Source organism: Vanellus vanellus, assembly GCF_965231255.1.
Source record: "Vanellus vanellus genome assembly, chromosome: 9".
NCBI classification, from domain to species: domain Eukaryota; kingdom Metazoa; phylum Chordata; class Aves; order Charadriiformes; family Charadriidae; genus Vanellus; species Vanellus vanellus.
This window is the reverse complement of record NC_138914.1, coordinates 15421314-15445476: the sequence shown is the minus strand read 5'-3', so window position 1 is coordinate 15445476 and position 24163 is coordinate 15421314. Positions and strand designations below refer to the sequence as shown.

General features: G+C 37.4%; 1 protein-coding gene across 1 annotated transcript; it reads right to left on the bottom strand.

Moving 5' to 3' along the window:
* Positions 1–21191: 21191 nt before the first annotated feature.
* HESX1 (HESX homeobox 1) lies at positions 21192–23370 on the bottom strand. The gene is made up of 4 exons (XM_082487542.1): positions 23096–23370; positions 22772–22977; positions 22362–22463; positions 21192–21391 (listed from the first exon to the last, which is right to left on the bottom strand). Exons 1-4 carry the CDS (start codon positions 23307–23309, stop codon positions 21293–21295), a joined length of 621 nt encoding a protein of 206 aa, XP_082343668.1. The 5' UTR covers positions 23310–23370; the 3' UTR covers positions 21192–21292.
* Positions 23371–24163: the final 793 nt, after the last annotated feature.

The following is a 24163-nucleotide window of genomic DNA, read 5'->3' as shown; positions in this document are numbered from 1 at the left end:
ACAGACTGAGGCAGAACAGACCAAGAGAAGGAATTCATCCACCTGTTTGAAGACATTCGTCACCTACTGCCTAAAAAGCCCACCAAGGAATGGAGGGGACTTAAAAAAGTACAGAAACAGACACTTCGTATGTGTCCTTTACTAAAATCTAATAGAGCATTTCGAGTTTCAGATGTGTGAAAAACCCTCATCAACAGCCAAGAAATGAGGAAAGATGTGGGTGACTATTGAACAGGATACCAAATTAGGATGCAGACACTTCCTAGACACAGAATTAGCTCCCTTTTGCTATCCCCTTACCACCTGAATGATGCACCAAGAACAGAGTACGAAGAGACAATGTTCTGGCATACCCATGGGAGTTTTGTACCATTATCAGCACAAGGAATAATAAAACATGATTCCTGAAACAATTCTTCAAAGTCAATAGTGATATAAGACTGTGAAAGCCCTCAAGTGAGACAGAATTCCAAAGAATACAATGTATCTTGAAACATGTGCTGATGCTTGCAAACCCTCTAAATCCAAGCTTTAATTATTTTTAATAATCAATTCAGATTTAGAGAGAACAAATGCCTACCTGGACATTTAATTTCCCTCACACTCTTGTAATTCATCCATACAGCGGTGAGAGGTGACAGTAGGACTAGAACAATGGTGCGACTTGTACATGTGGCTTCATGTACTATTGCTTGTACTATCTTTTAAAACATTGACATTAACATGAAACCCTCTTGCTAATCTACAGTTTCCCTTATCTTGGTCTGGAATCTGCTTCTGTGAGGTCTCCTCAGGGGGTTCCTGAAGTTTGTTGTTTTTTTTTAAAAAAACAAATCTCTGAAATGTGTTCTTAGAACATCCTCTAGTTGACCTGTCCAGGTGACTTGTTCTAGAACTTATTCCAGAATCATCAGTTGCGCCTCATCTTGTTCTGTTTTTACCATGACAGGGTCCTGTGCTGCTGCTTCCATCTCTTCTGCCTCCAACTCTGCTCTGTTTGGAAATCTAAAGACTGTACTTTGGGCAGGGATGAGAATTTAGTCAAAACGTACAGGTAAGACTGATGGTTACTGCTGGACTGGCAGCTGCTCGGACCGGCCTTGCCAGAAACGTTGCACTTAGTGCTCTTTCTCCTAGATGGGCTCTAGCTAAACGGACTTCCAACGATTTCTCTGAGGTGCTGCTAAATCACAGTAAGTTTGTTTCCTCAGAATCATGTTCTTCATTGCAGTCTCACACCATAAATTAACCAGAAGCCAATCGCTACTCTTCAGTCAAGAAACCACGCATTTGGACAGTATCTCCTAGGGTTTTTTGACTGATACAACCACACAGAACAGGCCCTGTGAACAGAGGGGCAACACACCAGGGATCAGCTAGCCTGCTGAGTGCTGGTGGCAAACAAGGCACAGTTTGTAAGCAGAGACCCCTGGAAAGCTGGTGTTATTAGAAGACTTAGCAAAAACTCAAGCACCGATACACAGCCATCAGATGCATCTTCACTGAGAATTAGGTTACTGAAAGCCCTTTTCAAAAACAAAACACGTGGCCAACCAAGAAAGTCTGTGTTCAAAGTGTTTCCAAGCCAGATGTAACCACACTGCAGATAGGCTAAACCCAACAACAGTTAAGAACCTGCAGTTATAAAGTATTTATGAACTTTAGAAAATACAGCATTAAGAATTTATGTCTTCTCAGTTTTGGTGGCAAACAAGAAGTAATTTGTAAGACAGAACATGCAGAGAAAACTGGACAGCCACTGAAGTTTATTAAGAAATGTTTCTTAATTGTACTTTCCTCTGTTCTTCAATATTTATTGTCTACACAGTTTGAGTCACTTCCAAAAATTACACCTGCTTGTTTTATACCAGTACACCCATTTGATAAGGCGCATCTTCTACAATCCGCAAAGGTCACCAATACTTTTTTATAAATGCAGAAATGAGGTCTTTGATATGACCTTGAAAGCACAATTTATTAAGTATGATAGGTTCAAGCATGTTAAAATACACGTTTACACCCTGGCTTGGCTGGCAGAATTTTGGATAGTCAAACTGATAACATCTATGTTTCTGTTAAATACTGCAGTAGAACTACAGAAATTAGTCTATCCAGCACTGGCATAAGCCTGTATTCACTACTTTAAAGTCTGCATCCGGTTAAAGTCTCTATGGGAAAATCATGTAGCTCTGGGTGTGAAGATGGGTGACTCCTATTGAGAAGAGCTGGAAAAGACAAATAGCTGGACAATGTAGCAATTATAAAATACTATATGCATGAAAGGAAAAAAAATCTTTTTTTGAGTTTGCACTTAAATTTTGATCCTTAACTAGAGTCTCACATTACCATAACCTAAAATTAAGCACTTAATATGTACTGATCTAGCCATAGTTCCTTATTTTAAGTTACTGTAACTTGCACTTCCATAAAATAATATAAGGAGAAGGATATAGCAAATAAACATCCATATACTTGATATAACTTTTACGTGTTTTACTAGGTGTGGTGTATTTATGCATAATGTTCTTTTTTAAATGTAAAAACAACACATGGTCTAGAAACATCAGCATTATCCTAAAGTTTCAGAAAAAAAATGTATTTTAAATACACTCCATTATAGCGGTAGCAGTACATACAAAACCGAAGCAATATACTCAGTTCTCCGCTAATACGTCACACTCCTCTTATCTTGTTTACTTCTAAATAACACACTAAATTTATGGGTAAAATTCAGCCTTTGAGCAGAATTAAGCAGGCAAGTTCACATCAAAGCTTTGTTTCATCATCTTCAGACTGATCTGTTGGAAAAGACAGCTGGTCCTCATTAAACACCCTTTAAATGTTGCAGTTTTAATGAAGTAACATCCATGTTGTATTAACATTACCAAATAATTAACTAAAGAAAAGCTAGTATTGTCTAATCATGACTGCTTAACATCTTTTCACCAGTGGACTATAAAGTATTAATCTATTAGAGCAGAACTTGTTAAGTAAGCGGCTCAAGATTTTAAATTAACAAATCTGATACAGTAGTTACTACACTTCTACTTATTCAAAAGCAGATTTGGGGGGAAGAAAGACAGGGAGTGAGGTTCAACATCTAAACTAAGGTACACGATCTAGAGACTTCAGCTGCAGAAACCTTGTTAAGTCAACAGCTTATGAATTAGCATCATATTCAGACTTCCCAATTTCACACAAACATACAAGGAAATAGACATTTTTGTGTTAATACTGAAAGTTAGTTTCAATTACCTAAGCAGGCTTATGTTTCCATAATTTTGTTCTCTAGGCTGTGTGTTTGAATGCTGATGCTGAAAACACAGCAGTTGAACTGCATAGCGTCATAGTTCCTGAAGAAAGATTCATCTGCTTATTTAAACACTAACATACTTAGGCTACTTTGTGCATTTTTAAATTAACTTAAATAGGCAGATGGTCATCAACACTTTTTGACACTGGACTAAAAACAGGGTGACATTCTCTGCTACATTACTTGATAAATGAAACTCAAAAAAAAAAAAAAACCACCCTGGAGTGATCTCAAAGCCAAATTCTAAGCTAAACAAAAGTACTACAGATGCCTACCTGCATGACTGACCATGCTTGCAAAGCTCTGCACTCAACATGTTGCATCATATCTAATCAGAGAAATGCACTAAGCTTTAAATGACACATCTAATCAATTCTAAAGTGTTATCACATTGTTCTATATGCCAATGGAGAGAAATCTATTGATTCTAAAAGTTCACAAAAAAAAAAAAAAAAAAGAAAAAAGAAAAAACAGGAGGACCTGGCATCTGGTCTGCAGAGCTTTCAACCAACTCTGGAACTGTCTATAGATTAAAGAACCCCCTGATGGCAAGCATTAACACCTTCCACCATGCTTCATTTCAGGTCTGTCTTCTGCCCAATACCCTTTTAAATTATTAAATACTCTCAAGAGAAAATCTGATCTTTTTTCTGTTGGAAAATAATAAGAAATAAAGGGAGGACTTTAACCTCCAGTAAATTATTTCTTAGAATTTTACAGGGTATTCTTCCTCCTAAATAAAATCCCCAAAACATCTATTTAGCTGGGAAAATTATTTCAGTATGACTCAGCTCTGTGCTTCAAAAAATACTAGCTGTAGAGAAGAATGAGTGTGTGTTGGGAGGGATGCTTGAGGAGATAAATGTAGGGACATAGCAGTATGAGCCTAAAGAATGAGACAGGCAGAGGAAATGAGGATCTTCAGAGCCTCTGCTTAGAAAGAGAAAAGGAAATAGAAAGCTCCTTAAATAAAGAGCATAGAAGATGACACAGGGAGAGTTTCAGGGGAGAATGCACGGGGACAGAGAACCCTAGTACGTCCGACAAGCTTTGCTTTGCAGAGCAAAGGAAGTTACAACTCTCTGCTAACAAGAGGGAAGAGGGGGTGGGGGGAGAGGTTTGCTAAAATGTTGTATTATTTATTCTTTCTCATCATACAGCCTCATTAAATTTAAGCTCTATACTGAACACGGTTCAGTGCCAGGAACTTCAGAGGAATTAAACATATGAAAAAAATTACTCATGTGTGTAGTCCCATTAGAATCTACAAAACAACTTGAGAATAAAGTTGCTCATGTGTTTAACACTGAATAAATGAATCTGAAATATATTCAAATCATCATCAGAGCACAAATCTGTCTTCCCTGTACACCTCATGGCTTGTTCATTGGATGAAAAAAATTCAGAGACTACTTTTCCAGAATAGCTCCCCATGTGGACATACTTATTCTAGATCAAAAGAGGCCCTTCCCTGATTTATTTTTTCTGGATAAAGGTATGCATATGAGGTAGTAAGGCCATCCATATGGAAAGCTACTTTGCAATCCTATTCTGCTTTAAGCAAACGTTCTACCTTAATCTGAAATAACATTAAGTGTAGGAATACGTTAAAATTTTTGTTAAACATCAGTGAAAGAAATCCTAGACTTAGCAAAGTCAATCCAAATTCTAAAATCCTAGATCCACTGAAGTCACTGATGAATCTTAGCAACAGTAATGTTAAGTTACTCGTCCTGATTTTAACTGCTTTCCTGCTGCAGACATATGTTGAGCTTGCAAGACAAATGCCAAAGTATTACTAGAGAAGGCAATTAATACAGACATATAATTTGTGATGGAAGTTGTTAAAAAAAAAAAAAAAAAAAGATAACCACACCTAAAGACTTTAGTTTTAAAAATATTAGCTATTAAGAATAATTTCCAGAGCTATGAATCAAAACACCAAATACTTCCTCATCCCATTCTTTCAACCATAGTCCAGTAATACACTTTCATGAAGTCAAGCTTTTATTGCCACAAAATATTGAAACTTAAACTATATTTTGTAGAGTGAAAGGAAAACGAGTATTACTTGTACAAACGTACCAAGATGGAATACAGGTTTTCAAAAACAACACTCAAACAATAAAAAGAAAAGATTCATGAGGGGTGGGAAGCACACCACACATTCACAGTTTTAACAGAGGAAAATACCAACACGTGTGTTTATCTAAATGTACATACAAGCACCCAGCTATGTACGTTTTATTTCTCCTAAGATTAAACAACTATTAAAAGTTAACTGGTATTTTTCTAGATTGTTTATTCATGTCATTGAGAATTACCTCAATTCAACTGCTTCATTTAATGCATATTAGACATTTTTACTTTCTCTATATAGAATGTGAAGATTTATTCATGCCCTCAACATACATTAATTAGAAACTACTTGTAAATAACCTGCAATAAGAATATCTATTTGAATAGGATACAATTACTCCAGGGCTTGTGTCTTTTCAATCAGTCAGTGTCCCTGCAGTGTTTAGAGTGGCAGAGGGGAAGTGGCCTGTGGTTAAACAGAGGAAATACCAAGGAATTTTAATAGAGCAAATAGTCTCTTTACTTCCTACAGGGTACTACTTCAAAGGCAACTCTGCTCCAGAGCAGACAATGTGTTAGAGGGGCCATCAGTCATTTAATAGTATGTCAAGTCTACTCAAAACTTACATGCAGACCAAGATAAATACCACATAACTGAGACAATGGTACCATCCTGCAGTCATTACACTAATAAACGCTGCCCTGCTTGGATTCTGTAGGCAATCATAGGCAAGATTGGTATTACAAAACCAGACTATGAAATTATAACTGAGCAGTCAGACAAGATATCTAATAAATTGGCTAGGGAAGTCTGAACTTGAAGCTGAAAATATAATAAAGCCAGAAACTAGTACAAATATTTAATAAGCTAAAATGTTACATTTGTTGTGAGCAATAAAGACAAAGGAGGTTTTATGCTAACTGGAAAGAATGCAATTTTTACTGATCTAAAAGCCAGTCAAAATAATTGTACTCCAAGAATTCTATTGTGGTACATTCAGGTTTAATACACACAATGTCATTACTTATGTAAGCAAAAATAAATCCAATACAAACTGCATCTACATGTTTCTATAAATGTCAAAATACACTAATCAAGTGTTACGACATTTAGTAGTGATAATTTACTTAATAGCTGCTGCAAAACTTGACAGAAATATACACAGTGGTCGTTATGAGCATGTGGAGTATCCTGCTTAAGTCTGGTGAAATGTACAATAGACATACTGAGCCAAAATATTTTATTCCTAATTCTCAGTTAAAAATATCTAATACAGGAGTTTAAACCTTCAACGGTTGCATCTAACACAAAGATTTAGGTCTTAAGTTTTATTGGGGTTTGAAGTTTGTTTTTCCACACTCTTCTTTTGCACATTTTCAAATGCCTTCGCCTTTCTAAACTATGCCCTACAAACTTTTGAACTGTGTGTTGCAGTAACGTTCTCAAAAGATCTGATCTGAAACCAAGAAAATCCTTAGTGACAGTCTAACAAAAAGGAAAAGCAATGAAAGTCAGTCGTGTTCCCTCCGGTGTTCCTGGATCACCACGCTTCAACTACGTTTGTAACTAGACATCAGGAGAAAGGAAAAAAAAAACCCAAAACAAAACACACAAAAGTTATGTAAAAGTATCAAAAAAAGGAAAAACAATGAAGAAAAGTCTGACAGCAAAATACACCAGAAACAGGAACAAAAGGCAAAGACCAGTAACACAATGTTTATCACCTTCCCCCCCCCCCCCCCCCCCTTCCCCCTCCCGTAAATTTCCTACATCCTCTGTATAATGATGGGGCCCGAAGCTAAGACCCCGGGCCGGCCCCGGATCATTAAAATAACAAAGCCCAAGTGATCGCTTTTATCCTTCTGGCGGCGCAGGTCGCGCTGGGGAAGGGAAGCGCTGGCGGTGAAAGACCTGTTGAGTGACTTCTTCACGCTCGCTGGTTAACGAGATGCCTCGCCCCCCCACCCCCGGCGAGACACCTGAACTCTCCCCGCCCGGGCGATGCCCCCCTCTCCCCCGGCCGCAATCCGCCTGCCAGACGGGGCGCTCCGCCGCAGCAGCCCCGTTCCCCCCGCCGGCGGCCCGCTCCCTCCCCGCCCGCCCCACCTGCGCGGCTCGCACGGCCGCTGCCCCACGGCCCGGCGCCCCATACTCGCGGGTGGGAAACTCTCCGCATCTCCCCTCTAAGGCTGCAGTTCGCAGAGCAAGCCCCGCTCGGCGGACCCGCCCGCCTGCCAGGGGAACGCGGCGGCGACGCTTCGCTCTACTCACCCTCCCTCCGCAGGCATCGGCCGCTGCCCCCCTCCTGCCGCCGGCTGCTCCGGCGAGCTGCTGCCCGCCGAAAGAGGCGACGAGCGCCAAGAGGAGGGAGCCGAGCTTCAGCCCAGGTGCCATGGTCCGCAGCGAGACCGGCAGCGCCCGCAGACCGGCGGCACCGGGGGCGGGGGACTGCTGCTGCTGCCGCCGCCGCCGCTGTGTGCATGCGCGGCGCGGGCGGGGGGCGGGCGGGGGGCTCGGCCGGGCCGGCGCTGCGCCCCCCGCCCCCGCCCCGCCGGCACAGCCCCGGCCCCGGGGGGGCTGTGGGGGGAGCCCGGGCCACGGGGACCGGCAGCCCCTGAGAACAGGCGCCGTGGGAGTGAGGTGTCGGGAGCGGTGTTCGGGGAACCGCTGTGCGCGACCACCGCCACCGGCCAGAGAGCAATCACACGTCTGTAACAATTAAAGAGTAATGCATGGAACATTAAGGCAGACAAGCTGGAGGAAGAAACTATCGCAGAATCTCAACTGCAGAAAGAATATCTGTTTGAATAGGATACAGTTACTCCAGGGCTTGTGCCTTTTCAATCAGTGCAGAAAATGCAACCAAAGTTGTACAATAGCAATAAATGTTTCCGATTTTTCAATTGGAGTCTCTACAGTTCATTTCAACAAAAATGTTTCATTAGAGTAAACCACATTTCTAATAAATTTCAAATGCAAGCTGCTCTGATCTAGCAGTGAATTACACCAATTACAAAGCCCTTGCCCAAAATTCTCAAAATCACGTGAGAGACACTGAAGCCCCAGGCTCCTCCAAAGCCCAGAACCACAGCGTATTTTTGCTTGGAAGGGACCTCAGGGGTCATTAGGCCTAACGATGGGCTCCAAGGAGCCCTAACTTCACTTTCAGGTCAGGTAGCTCAGGGCCTTGTCATACATTACTTTTACACAACTCCAATTATTTTTGAAAGCTTTGGTTTTAGTACATTCTGTTGCTATGATTAATATTGGACAAAACCACAATCCTAATGGAACAGACAAACCCATCAGTATTATAAGACATTTTGGCTTGGATTAAAATAGTATGCAAAAACAGCACTAAGCCAATCAGTCAAAAGGAAACATGACCAGTTGGTAATTTTTAAACTAGTACTGGTTTTACACCTGTCACAGGGTTTCCCATCCTTTGTGGCTATTGGCAAAAAATCATATAACAAAACTCTCTTAAGCTGCTTGTTTACATTGATGAACCGCAGCTCTCGCACTCACAGCTACCTTTGAAAACAGGTTTGTGACTTCAGGACAGTCATAGCTCTTCACTGCGACATGAACAGAAATTATATTCTTGCCATTAAACATTTTTTAGCACAAATTGGACAGTAGGCCATAGTCCTTTTAAGGCTCTGGGAACAAATGATGCTTACTTTCAATCTCCATTTCCCCTGCAGGCTGGAATTCTGACAAAGGGAATATTAAAGCTACTCATTCTATAGGTGGAATTTCACTGATTATATGATGAGAAGTTTACTTAGGTCAAGTATATCCCAGACCAGAATTGAAGTGTAGCACATGTTTTTTCACTGTACACTTCTATCTGGGTATTCTTGCTTTACTTTCTCCTTGCGTTACTCAGAAGTGACCAAACAGGCTTGAAAATTATATAAGCCTTTTTTTTTTTTTTTAAATTTTATTTTAATCAAGTCAGACTGTATAAAAACTGTAAATAACTAGTCCTTTTATGTTTTAATGCATTACAAAAGACAAAGCAACACAAGCTGAAAATTTTCAGTGAGAACTAAAGAAAATTAGCATTATCTGTGCTATTGATGCATTAGCCCACAACGATTTTAATTTAAACAAAGATACAGAATGAATAGTGATATTTCATAGGTAGCAGAATAACTGAAGAAGTCTCAGCTACCACTGATTACACTGCCAGGACCCAGAAGGCAGCAAAATGATTGGTCTGATTCACTAAGACCTCAAACTTATTAGCACAAAGCAAAGATGCCATCCGGCAAAATCAGTGTTGATGCCGCCTTCCCAATAGTTCAGCTTAAGCTAACAACAAAATGACACATCTGAAAAAAAATTATCTCCATACTGCCACCATGTCCAACTTACTAACATGAATGGGCTGACAGAAGTATTTCATTGCTCTTTATGCATTTAGAATCATTTCTTTTGTGGCAAAGGGTAGGGGAGAGGTGGGAATCAAAAGACAGCAGTCAAAATTTTTAGCTAGATTCTCAAAAATGCTGCTAGCTAATGTAAGGGCAAAAGTGGCTGTGGGGACTCTGCTTTTCTATAGGCTCTTTTGTCCTTTTTACAACAGTCTCTTGTTTCCAAATAGTACAGAACACATAACATCCAAAAGTCATGGGTATCAATATCATGCATTCTACAGCTGGTTTTGGTTGCCACTCTACCTTCTTGCTTAAAGCTGAAAAACATTTTTTTTTCCTTCCCCTTTCTGAACAGCTGTTCCCAGATGGAGAGGACAGTGAGAACTCAGCAGTTCCTATAAAAACCTGAAAACTCATGTAATAAAAAGTTCCGATAACACGGTTAAACATTCCCTACTGAATTTTTCTATCGCTCAGCAAAAATTCCTTCTTAGACTTGGAAGTTGTATTCTCCATCCATACTTCATATTTCTAGCACTCTCCCAAGAGAGACTGACCTTGACTGCAAAAGGAGTTATGAAAACAGCTCACTTTTGGGCCAGAAAGCATGCATCATGCTTGTACAAGTATTCAGCTTAGTCAAACAGTCATGACTATCGCAATATCACGCCTTTACTATAGATAAATATCACCCACTGTTAAGCGAGGATGAGCTATGGTGAAGGAGCAGACAGTGTGCTAAAAGATCAGCAGCATCTCAGAAACCTCTTACAGGTCTGAAATCACAAAGTATCATCTCACTCTCCATAAAAGCACAAATAAGATCCCCGAACAGACAACCTGCAATGCAATGGTCTTCTGGAACTTCATCTGGCAGATACTGGGAGGCAGAAAGCCAAATCTTTTGAAAATCACCACTTACACTAAAGTGTCCCGTTTACATGGGGATGGTTTACCTATGGAATTAACATCTAACATAAAAAGGAAGAAGAAAGATCTTCTAGAATCAAACCTTAAGAACAAAATTAGAAAGTGTGACATGGATGTGGACACTCCCAGCAAGGACATGAATATTCCCACCAGTACCAAGGGTCCCAAGAATTCTACTCTGATGGAATCTTCCATATTATAACATGACACAGTTTCAAAAGACCTGTCTACGCTCAAGTGAAAGATTATCAACTGATAGGACAGTGACACCAGGCCACAGAATTTAATTGAAATTTGAATCAAGTCTATCAATTGTTACGAATATGTACCATTTTCAAGGCAACTTTTAAATAATTAGGCCTTGAGAAATGTGCCAAAAATTCACAAAAAGCGCTGAGTTCTGAAAGGAAAAATCTGTCTTGCTAGTCCCATTTTATAGATGGGGAAACGTAAGCAGAGAGTCATAAAGATGCCTGCTTTTATGTCTTGCACACATGCTCAAGGCTAAACCAATAATTAGATTTGGAGTCAGGAAAGACTCTGTCCCCTAGTAAGACAGGAAAAGACCCCTGGGTGTAGTGTTTTGGGGGTTTTAATTTGCTGCTTTCTGTAGACACACACTGTACTTCCTAAGGTCGTCCAGACATTACCAGTGGGTGCTTAAAATAGCGTGGGCCATGGAGCCCAGATCCAGCCTCCAGAACAATTCCGTCCAACCAGCTGCTTCTATCTTGCGAGTGGCAAAGAGCACAGCATGCTGTCCTGGCAGCCGCCTGCCTCCTGCTGCGGCCAAACATTTATTGGCACTTCTGGAATAGCTGCTGCTGTGTCCAGATGGGACTTGAAAGTGGAATTAGATGCATGAATTCCACTTTGACACTGGCAACCACCACTCCTGTGTCCAGATGCTTTGTAACAAGTCCTGAAATTGAGCATCCAGCCCTTAATGCCGAATAAGGTAGACCTTACAGAATCCCTTGTAGTGTACTGGCAGTAATATTTCCCTCCCTCACTCTTTTTCTTAAAAGTCTCAAGTCTATCTTCAAGTATTTGGGGATGTTTTGAGGCTTGTAGAGTTCAGAAAGTAGGGAGTGAACGGTCTTGTGACCTTTCTGGATGACTTAATGTCTTCTACAGGAAATTGCACCTAATGACCAAGGAAGTTTCAGTCCGATATTCCTAAAGGCTCAAGTTAGCATCAGCTATAAGAATATGTTATGGTGAAAAGGAACTGACTGAAATAAAGCAAGTAGTCGTCATATGAAAATTACTTCTGATCTCCATCAAATTAACAATTTATCAGTGATCCACGGATGCAAATCTTCATATAATATTCCCGCTCCCCAGACCTCACAGCTCTCTGTATTGAGTACAGGCCAATTTGCTCTGCTGGCAGAGAATGTTTGCAATCAAATGTCAACTCTCTGTATTTCTGTTTAGTTTTGCATCTGTTTATTCGTAGGAATATAATAAAGGGACAGACAGCTCAGTTCTCTGAGATGATTCAACTTACTGATGTGCCACCAAATACACCCCTCCCTGCTCCAAAAGCATGCTGAATTCACTTACTCTGTGGCCACATGTCATTTTTGAGAAAAGAGAGAGCAGGACTGCATCTTTCAGCAGCAGTCTTCTGTTACACCAGATTAGGTGTAATATGAAACTGCACTTTTAGAGAAGTAGATTTGTGATGCAAAGAAAATTAAAAATTGCATGGAAGACTAATTTTTCAATAAAAATTATGTTGAATTAGAAATATTCTAAACCAACAACTGTATCCCCAAACTTATGTATGGTTTATTCTTTAGCAATAATTGAATAATTTTTAATGTTAAATTTTAAAATATTTTTCTGCAATATAAGCATTTCATCTCAATCAACTATTAAAAATGCAAATCAAGATCCTCACAATGCAGCTTGAATAAATGCTAGAAGTGTTAATAAAAATAATGTTTTTACAAAAGTTTCTCAATTTTACTTCTAATTGCAATCCTTTCTTATTACAGCACAATACTTTCCATCCAGACAGCTTATCATTCTCCTTCTGCAGGGAAATAAGGGGGGAGGCGGGACCGACCCTACTCTGGTTTAACAGTCTATTCTGAAATTCAACAGCATCCTGCATTAATGGCTGCAAAATTAATCCTAGCGCACTAAGGGACCCCTCACTGAGCATAACCTGCCTCAAACCCTTTCCCATTTAACTGAGGGGGAGCTATTTACTCAAGCACTTCACGATGACATCATTTGTTATTTGAGGCCAGAAGCTAAGGGTAATTAGGGCTAAAGAAAATGTTTTGAAGATTTTTGTAATTGAGATGCATAGAGAAACTAGTAACAGATACTGTTACAGAACAATAGGAACATGGCCAGAAGAATTTTAAAAAAATCTTACTATTGTGTAACCCTTATGGAAGCAGATTGGGAAGCACTTTGTCAGTAGCACCTCATTCTCCCCCTACAAAGGGAAATATACAAACAAAAGAAAATACCAACGCTGGAAATTGCAATCTTTGTTTATATGATAGATACATAACAATATTTCAGAGAATAATTTTAAAACATTTTATAGCAGATTTACAAAAGAATCCACAGCGATTCTACAAGACTAGGCTGAAAAAAAAATAAAAAAGAGGAAGGGCCCTGTTAGGAATGACAGCTGTTGCTGGCAGCCCTACCTCTCAAACAAACTCAAGGTTTTTTTAATCTATTCTGACACATTCTTTAAAAACAAAAATTTGAAGCAGTTGGATATCACGATTAAGTTAGCTGCTTATTTTTTGAAAGAGTAAGCTAAATATGCAGATAATAATAGACTGATCAAACACAATGAACAAGATTTGTTAATGCGTACACAGAAAGTTAATGCATGTTAATATGATAAGTTACCATAGATAATTATTATTTGCTTCTAATTAGCAAATAGTAACTACCACTGAAAACACCACTCCTGCTAAACTGCAATTTGTGATAAAACTTACTGCCCGGGACCATATGCTTACAGAGGAAAGAAGGGAAAGATTGGATCAGTTTTCTCATTTAAGCAAGAATGTCTACAAAAAAAGGTTTTCCACATAACTCACTAACTCACTCACGTTTCAAAAAACATCTAGCCATAGCCAACTGCATTCTAAAGGCAATGCTGATGCCTCATTAGAATGCTTCCCTATGACTTCCTTTCTCTGTCAAAATGAATTAGAGCAATTTGCAATTATATTGTCAGAGAGCCACATCCTGTAGCACAGAATAAGATGCTGTTCCAACTCTGAAGTGAGAGGACTGCATTTCACTGTATGCCTCATACAACTATCTGTCTGATAACTTACAAATATTTGAATCCAGAAAGAAACTAAAGCCATACTATTACGTTTTTTCAAATGTTTTACCCTGACTGAACACTTTGAAATACAAGACAAACTGTTAAGAAATGCAGTTTTTAAACAGCACAAAATTATTTCTTATCTTTCTAATGTGATAAAATAATGACAAATGAAAAGTATTAGTAAAAAGTGTTTCAGCATGGCAAACCTTCCCGTTGTCAACATTGTATTTATTATCACAGAAGAACTGTATTAGTAGATATTGTACCAGCAACCATTCAAAGTTTTACACTATAATGGGTGGTGAGGTTTTTAGGAATTACTGCCACTTCATCAAATGCTTTCTGGCATGTAAAAAGATTTTGCTACCATAAACTGACTATGTTGGGCAGTCTTATAAACTTGTACTCATGTTTATAAGAGTCAAGGTTTTAAAAGGTTGGCTACCCAAAACTGAATTCTTAAGGTAACAGTTAATTATTAATAAGTGTTCAGACTATCAAAAAAATTAAGCACCCACCAATTTTCACTAAGTTCAGTTCAATATTTACCACTCGGAGCCTTTGCAAATCGGGCCCAACGTGAAGCATTTGTATGCAGGTACAATATGAATTTGGCCACCAAGTTTCCACAACCATTAAAATAGGTAGTCACCTGCTGGCATTCTGTCTACCCACAGCCTAACTCATGACTGCAGATTTTACTCCAAATTAATTTCAGAACATGTGGGGTTGTAATTATAATATCTAGCCACAAGAGGGCAAAAGCATCCCAGCATTTTTATAGACATTTAAAACACAGACTGTTATCACTGTCTCAAGATTTATGAATTTAAAGTCTGATTTAGTATGAAAAGGCAAGGTGTTTGAGATGCAGCTAATCTATAGCCAACAATCTTTAATGCAGAATATTTCTACACTATCTTCTTAATTTCCTTAATATGGCATCATTCACAGAAACTGAATCCCAAGATATTTTGGAGTATTACTATTATGGATGCAATACAATTCTAAATATTAAAAAAAAATGTGAAATCTCTCATTAAAAGATATATATTCATTTTGATATAATATATGAAACATAATTTGGTTATACATAGACAAAAGACTGCCCCAGAATATAGGAACTGTGGACAGGCACTTACCACCTTAGAAGTAGTAAAATGACATGGACTGGTAAAATAAAAAATTGATGTTAAAACAGCAAGAAAGGATTAGAGAAAAATAAGGTACAATAAGTTGGTGCAAGGTTACAGATGATTTTTTTTTTTAAAGGTCACAATGAGACAATGAGTTTGAAACACATTCTTACATATGCAATTTAAAAATGGCAAATTCCCCAAATTTTATAGTTATTAATAAGACTAATAGCATAGATAACTTTTAATGAAGGGGACTATCTTATACCACCAGCTAGCCTTTGTCCTTTTTCCTCCAAATTGCACAAGATTAAGGAAAAGAGTGATAGCTTATTCATTGGGTTCTCCAGCTTTTACAGTGGCAGATGAAAGCCTGGTTTAGGAAATAGGAAAAACAAAACCAATATTGGACTGTAAATGCAAAAAGAAGCGATATGCATTTCCCTCCCAATCCAGGTATGGTATCATATTTACAGACCATGCATACAGATCCTTGCGATATCCCAAAGCCAGATGACCACGCTTGAAAATTGGTGTCAAAAGCATTACTTGTGCCCTGTTTGAATCAACAGATATTCTGTTTGCTAAAGGCACTAGACTTTAAACCAACTGATTCACAACATGGACTAAAACACACTTGAAATATCTATTATTTCACTGCTTTTTCTGTTCTTCTTCACATTTTTGTTTGTTTTATAAAGGCACAGACAACGCACTACTTGTTATATCACTCTAATACCAGCACCATACCACATTCGTATGATCAAATATAAAACACACATGGTGGTATGAAAGTCATTGGCAATTACACCACAACTACACCAAAGTCTGTATATCCCTAAGCATTTTTGATCATTTTCGTACCTCATTGCTAATAAACAGCATCCTGCAAAAACAGATATCAGAACAAATTCAACTTATTGCTTCTTTTAAGCTCAACAAATAAAAGATTAATTTTCCATTTTGATAGTCAACCTAAGAAAGCAAATCTGCAATGTTAATACCGTGCCATGCTAACACAGCACTTCATACTTTCTGAGATTCTCCTGATTTGGTCAAAGAAAACACTGCTGGCCCATGCCAATATCACCTTTGGGTGCCCGAAAAAGAAAACATGGAAGGCCAGTCTTTCTAACACTTTCCCCTTCACGTCATGCAAGTCAAGGGACTATTCCCCCCCAAAGAAACCTAGAAGGGATGGCTCTTCAACAGCCCTAGATTACTCTCCCTCCTGTTTGCCCATTATGACTGCACGAACTTCCTTTGTAATGCAATCAAATGGGATCCTTCCTCCCCCAAGATGCTGAACAACTCCAGCTCCCAATGATCATTACTACATTGTCTTTTTACTGTTCCATTATCAAATAAGTACATGAGATATTCTAAATAGCTCTAATAAAAGTAACAGAATAGGATTTTAAGTCAAGATGAAACCATGACATGAGTAACAGGACATGAAATAATAATTTAGGTCAATCACCACTGTTCAAAATGATTTTTGAAAATAAAATTTCCCATCAAATTATGTAATATTAAGTCCTTTAAAATGAAGGGACAAAGAGCATCAACCTAACAACTGACAGGGAAACGAACTCAATCCAAGGAATCAAAAAGTTATTTTACAACAAATTTCTAAAAAATCTTTGCTTTTATGATTACTAATTAACTCTGAGAGTAAATATCAACTGTTTAAAATTAGCTTAATTTCATATTAGGTGTTTGCAAATGATTTTATGCTACTTTTGCGCAAGTCTTTTGTTAAATCCAGTCAAATGAACACTGGATGATTTTTAAAGCCACATTTCATTTTAATAATGTTATGAACACAGCGGTTATCTTCTTACTTACAACTATAAAAAGGTCCTGGGTTTCGCTGCTTTAGGATTATTTTCAATACAAAACTTTGAACAGCTACAGAAATGTAGATGTACCCATGCACACCAGGAAAATTACAGCATCCCATTTGCTGGTGTGCTAGCTTGCTATTTGCAAGCACAGACTTGATAAACTAAATAACTGAAAATTCAAAGTATCAAATGACAATTTAATGAATGGTGTTTTAAATCTGGGCTTTCAATGCTAACATTGGTAATTTAAAGACTAAGTTTCAAACTATGCTTTTGTATATGCTTTTTATACTATGCTGCAAATATTAATACTACAATGGAACTTTGGAAGCATGTGAACTTTGGTATAAATTAATTTGAATCTGCCTTTAGACCATGAGCCTAGTTCATCTTTTTTGGACAGCATCAGGCATTGCTGAAGTTTATGGTTAGAAAAAATATTTAAGATGGAGACAAAAATTAAGAGAGGAACATCAATTTAAAACAAACAATTATGCAGACCAGAATCCCAATTATGGTCACAGGCACTGGACCTATTTCAGAAAAGCACTACTAGAATGTTTAGGTGCCATTACCATCAATGACAGAAGCCCATTATCAACCCGACCCTAGCCTAAACTGTAGCTGTTGATGGTTGTTGACATAACAGCTTGCCAATATTAAGAGTGAGAAGTCTTAAAACCAGCCAGGTTTTTTGCTAAAACCGTTTTTCACAATCCTAGTAAATTTATCAGCTTATCACAGGGTCAAATGATCACTGGAGCGGATGAAAGGCAATCTGGCTGGAAGTAAAGGAGGTTGTGGCTTCACAAAGCTTAAGTCAGAATAGGAACCAAGACGACTGAGACTTTTCTGATCCCAATTCTGAAGGGCAGACAGACAAACAGAAATACTACAAAGCAAAGTATGCAAAACTGGAGCAAGACCAGATTTCAGCATGCACGGGGGCCTCTTCTGACATAGGCTCATCCACTATTGTTATTTAGACTGGTTGTGCCTAGACAGGTAACACAGTGTATTACATGTATTACCAATGTAGCCCAAAAAGCTGCATATTATCAGGAAGTAAAATATTAGAAAATCCTGCAAAGTCCAGAATAATATTTTTTGGAAAAAAGATGGAAAAAAAAAAAAATCAGCTGTATTTGAGAAAGCAAAGGCCACAATTTAAACTCATGCTGGTCAAATCAGGTATAAATGTAGTTAGATGTTTTCCTTTAACTTGTTGATGCATTTACTTTGGGAAGAACAAGCTAAGCCAAGATAAAGCAAATAATGCAATTATGCTATTAAACTTTTTGCCCTTCAGCAGTGCCACACTCTCAGTACCTTACACCAATCATCCTTCTGGTAACATTTGCTAATTGAGAGCTGGATACCAGCACTGGTGCTATTATTATTCTATTACTATTCTACTCCTTCTCTTAAATTGCTTTGTCAGACTTCCGTCACTTGAGACTAGTTCCATTATAAGAGACATTAGGTGTATTTAGGTATTTGCCAGATAATAGAGTAAGGTTCTTAGGCATCAATGTGTACAGATTAGTCTAATCTGTTGCTGCTGGAAACCTTGTTTCCAGCAGTAAAGTAGACAATAGTTTCGAATTACCTGCAATGAGGTTAAGCTATGGGCAATATATGTTTTGAGGTGAGAAGAAAAACAAAATAGAACTCATGCATTCACAATATTGTCTTTACCTTTACCAGATCAGGTAGGTATCTGAATTGAGATTTCAATTTCTCTAAAAACTATTCCTAATGGATTTGGCTCCATTTAAATCGCTTTATTTGTGAATGTTCTCTCAAGTGTTTTTGAATGCAGGATACAACAGAAGTTCAGTTAGTAATGTTATTTCCTGAATCTAACAAAGCATGAATAATTAACATTTCAATATTGGATACAAGTTTGTTATTTTCACACTAAAATAGGATTTCCAGGAGCAAAGTAAAACAATTGAAGATTTTAGGGGTTCTATCAAAATGAAGGCAATAAGCCCATGAAGTTAAAGACACAAAATGGAAAATATCTGTAGTCTGGTTCTAAACCAATGCAGCATTTCAGTTATATTTTCCAGAAAATATAGAAATGTTTCTTATTTAAAGCTTTATATCTCAACCTATCATCCAAAATATCAACTAAAGACCCAAGTCAGATGATCCTTCCCTTTAGCTTTTCCTGATATAAGGCTACATAAAATTAAGTTTTTCTATCACCCCTTTTCTCAAATTACCTTTCATTCTATAGGACAGCAGGTACGGATACAAGCATCGAGAAAGAAAGAGCGCTACTTGTTCATGATATAACAGGTATAATGTTATCTTGTAAAATCCTAAACTAACTGCATTTTGCAATACCTTGCAAACATTCAGTAAAGCTACATTAAATCATCTGTTGTTACAACTGAAGCATATAGAGATGGCCTAAGAAAGAACAAAAACTGAAGAAAAAGCAGAGCATGTTAGAAGAGATACAGTAATCAAAAAATGTCTTGGATGCAGTAAAGACGGGTCTTTAAAATTTTAACACCTACCTTTTCTAGAGACTATGCTCCAGTGTAAGTAACGTGCCAGGAAATAAAACAAACCCCTGTTCTTATTTTATTATGATTAAACAAGAAAGTGCAAGTGAAGAACAATCTAACTGTATTTGCACTACACCACAGTAGTTGTAATAAAATACAAGAATCTATGTACTTTTTTCCTCCCCTTTTTGCTATTTACATTTAGCCTATATTAATAAGGATACGCTGACTTCTATGTCCTCTGTGTCCTAACTGATTTCATAGAAGCTGAGCGTCAGACTGTGAACGAGCCTGGTGCCTAAGGTAAGCTATGTAGATTGAAGACTTTGGCTCAAATTCTTCTTCCAGTGAATCTCAAAGTACTTTGTATAAAGCAAAACTGTTTCTACAAGAAATCTGGAAACCAGCATCATAGCTCAGTGGCTAGGCATCCCTTAAATGTGGGATAGTGAGTCTGAGCTCTAGATCTGAATTAGATAAAAACAATTAGAATGCCATAAGAACATAATTTCTTCCCCCTGGTTTTCAGAATTTTTCCCTAGGTTCGATTTTTTGATATCAGATAAAATTATTCGGTTCAGGTTTTCTGACTACTGTAAATATAGTTTTGGTTCAACATAAAACTTATTTTTCAAGTCAGCCAAGTGGGAAAATCTGATTAACAAAGCTTTAAGTCTAAATTCTTTGGGATTCACTGCTTCTTGCAGATTTACGGATTGAAATATCATTTAAAGTCAATGCTTCTGCTGAACCATCAGCCTAACATAAAATGAATATTTATTTTTTATACATAGCTGGGCCCTTGAAGAATGTATCTCTAATAAAACAACACAGGCTGAAGTCTCACTGAAAGACACCAGCACTTCCAGCAAGTGCTTAAAGCTCTGCTGAACAAGGAACAGTGTAAACCCATACTAACAGTGTTTTCCCACATTGGGTTTTTTGTATAAGGGTCCCCTTATGCATATTGACTTGAGGCTGAATATCAAACATAAGGATAATTAACTTTCATGTACTGTTTGACAAAAATTAATTCAACACCCTAAAATTAACAACAATGATCTGTATATCCGGTCCCAACCGATTTGATCCTGTGAAACGCTGCATAATAGGGCAACTTCCCTAACTGGAACACTTATACTGACAAGAAAGGAGATATCCAAGTTGAAGTATTAAATAGGCAAATATCCTAAATTAATTAAAATACAATATAAAAAAAGATTATAATGTTCAGCTTCCTTTAACCAACCAATCGTTCAAATTGAGTCAGTTGAATACTAGACCTTCCATTTGTGATACCTTTTTCTAAAATTTATGTTCTATACGAAAACTACGTACTCTATAAATAAGCTTTTTAAACTCCAATGTAATGCACAAGTTGTTTCAGGTAACAAAATCTATTTTGCATATTGTGTATTTCAGACTTTACACAGACTTTTTTAAAACCATGAAGCTTTGTTAAGTCATCCTCAATTAAGCTGCAGTAATTCATTGGATTTTTTTAAACTGCAAAAATATCTAAACTTTTCTGAAAATCCTTACTAAAATATATTGGAAAAGTTCACTTTTTCCACAAAAATTAGATTATAATAATACTTCAAGTATTTACACTTTATTTGAATGAAAATTATGATAAACTTTCAAATCCGGGGATAAAATCATAATTAATATATCATCATTACTTAATACAAGTTATGAAAATTCCAATAGTTCTTCATGTTCTATTGTAGTACCGTAACAGCAAACCATCCTTCTTTCTACTCTAGCAGGCTGGAGGTGAACGTATTTTTCACCATTAGAAACTGAGATTCTCGGTGTGATCTTTTCAGCTTTGCACGACGGTTCTGGAACCAGATCTAAAATTGAAAGAAAAGGCATGCCTGTCAGAAATACACCACTGTAAGCAGAATAAGCTTTGAAACTTAAAAATATTCACATAACTTTAAAGTACTCTGTAGTGACAGTAGTTTGGAAGTTCAACACAAATTTAAAATCTGCAGATGACGGCATGTAGCTACCCGCAATAATTTTAACATCACAGACAAAGAAAATAATATCCCCAGCATAACTGGAAAGTGAGGACCAGCTTCACTGTAATTAACATAAAAACGAATATTAACTTCAGTGACACTGAATCAGACCCTGGAAGATCCCGAGCATCTGGAATTCACGCACAAGTCTTAAGGTGTTATTTCTTCAGCTGCTTAATTAATCACAGCATCAAACTTCCCATCAATCCCAATATAATACTTGCATCAAATGCTTAACAAACATCAGGGTGAGGCCTAAATTCTAATGTTTATGGTATCCTTCTTATCACAATGGACTACCTGAAAATCAATAATTAAAATCCCTGAGTAGAATTTGCTTTTGGCCAGATGGGGACATAGGCTCAAATATTGGTTTAACACATGTATGCTCTACTGATAGTCTCACAAAATACTTAGACACTCATACAAATTATTTCAATATTTGTTTCAAATTTGGTTTTCCAATGTGGTGACAAGCATAATATAAACATGGTTTTAAAACATGGAAGCAAGTTATCACCTTCTGCACATGATACCTAGAGGTTAACAGGGCAGATATGGAAATATTATAGTGATTAATACCTCATCAACACTATGGAAGAAGGTTTAAGATTTTAGAAGGAATCCAATGGCTCTCGTTTCACAAATCATTGAAGGCATACCACCTGTGTAAATGTATATTGTTTTAAATTGAGATTATTGAAGTTATTGCAACTGCTGTGAAACTACTTATTTATATAACCAGAGAATACATACAGATGGAATTACAGAAAAGTTCAAATAAATTTTTAATTACCTGGATCCTGTCTTCATCTAAATCTAATTTGCGAGCTAGCTCTTCTCTAATATCAATGCCAGGGTAGGAGTTCATTTTAAAAACATTTTCCAATACTTCAATCTAAGGAAATTAAAACACACTTCTTGAATAGTTATCACTACCTTCATAGCAGTAATAAAGAAAATAAATACAACACACACTTTAGTTTGCTCAACAGGAGACTTGCAAGCAGTGTTTGCACAATTCTGATTCCATGCATAAACACAGGTCTGCTGAAGTTAGCAACATTCCTGTTCATTTACACTAGTTCCTGATTCCATTTCTCTCTGCAGAGGTATGTCATGCTGAATTAGTCAGCTGTTATAGGCTTCTACCAACATTTTACTAAACTACATTGTTATTCAGTTATTAAATAAGAAAATCCCTACCTGGTTTCTAGTAAATGCAGTTCTTGGTCTTCTACCCCTGTACCAGCTTAATTCTCGTTTGAAAGATAGCCTTTCAGTGACTGAAAAATATTTTTCACATTTCAAAACTTTTTCCTCTTGCACTGGATTACTGTTAGCGTGAAATAATGAATTTTCATAGCAAACAACAGGGATTTGCAGATGGGGATTACTGTCATCACCTAAAACTAGAAAAAGGAAACAAACAAGAGCTTCGATTTACTGGGTTTCAGTAGAAACATGAAAATATATACATTTTTAAAGAAGTAAAAACCTGAGAGGTCATAAAACAGACTGCTGACTTACCCAAGTTCGTGGATGCATCCATCCATGGTCTGTGAGGTTTCACAGCTGGAATGCCATCTTTTTTCTGCTCCAGTCCCAAAATACTCTCAATGGAAAATGAGCACTGTGTGGTTTTATTTTCTACAAAACCAGACACTTTCCGAAGATTCTGAGACGCTGATACATTAGCTGCACATAGAGATGTACTTGCCATGCTTTCACCTTCAGCCAGCATAGCACGTATACTGTACTTGCATTTCTCCACAAGTCCTCCTTATAGCTATGTTGACAAGGGGGTTGGATTTGCAACGTCATTAATTAAAATCTTTTATTAGAAAGTTTTAGCATGTCAATGAAAACTCTCCCACCAAGAGGCACGAGGAGTTAATTGTTTATTTGTTTGCAAGTAATTAGCAACTAATGGTGACACTAGGGGGGCCACCAAGAGGGACAAAAAGTGTTATCTCTCCTAACCAGAACATCGACTTTACTTTCTCAAAAGAAGCTGTGCACAAATATAGTACTTCTCTTTTATTTGAAATCATTAATGTATAAAATCAGTTTTTTAAAAAACTTTATACTCTAATGGACTCCACTTACCTAAACGTAGCAGCATGATAGGAAACCAGTCAAGTAATAAGTAATCTCATTTAAGTGAATTTCCTTCCAAGGAAATTTAAAAAATAATCTCTTAATGCTATTAGGGTAATCCCGATGAAAATGCCTCTGTTTTTTCATATGCATATGTAATGGTGAACGTGGTCAATAAAACAACAATAGCTTTTGGCATAAGGCACTGTGCAGTGGGTTGGCAATGTTGTCAAAGCTCAGTGTAATTGCCTTCCAAGTGCCTGGATTAGTTAACAGGAACAGTTGCACCAACTATTTTAAATAATTCATGCATTCATTTTTCTTATTAAAATAACTTTGTTGCAGCTTTTTTGAAACATACCGTATGTGAAATTTCCTGATCATTCTCTACAACATGAAACCCAAAGTAATAGAAGCAGTACCCTCAAATTTACCCTTTTTAAAACATCCTTTTAGTGCTATATATTCCTCCTTTATTGTAGGTTTATAAGCAATACA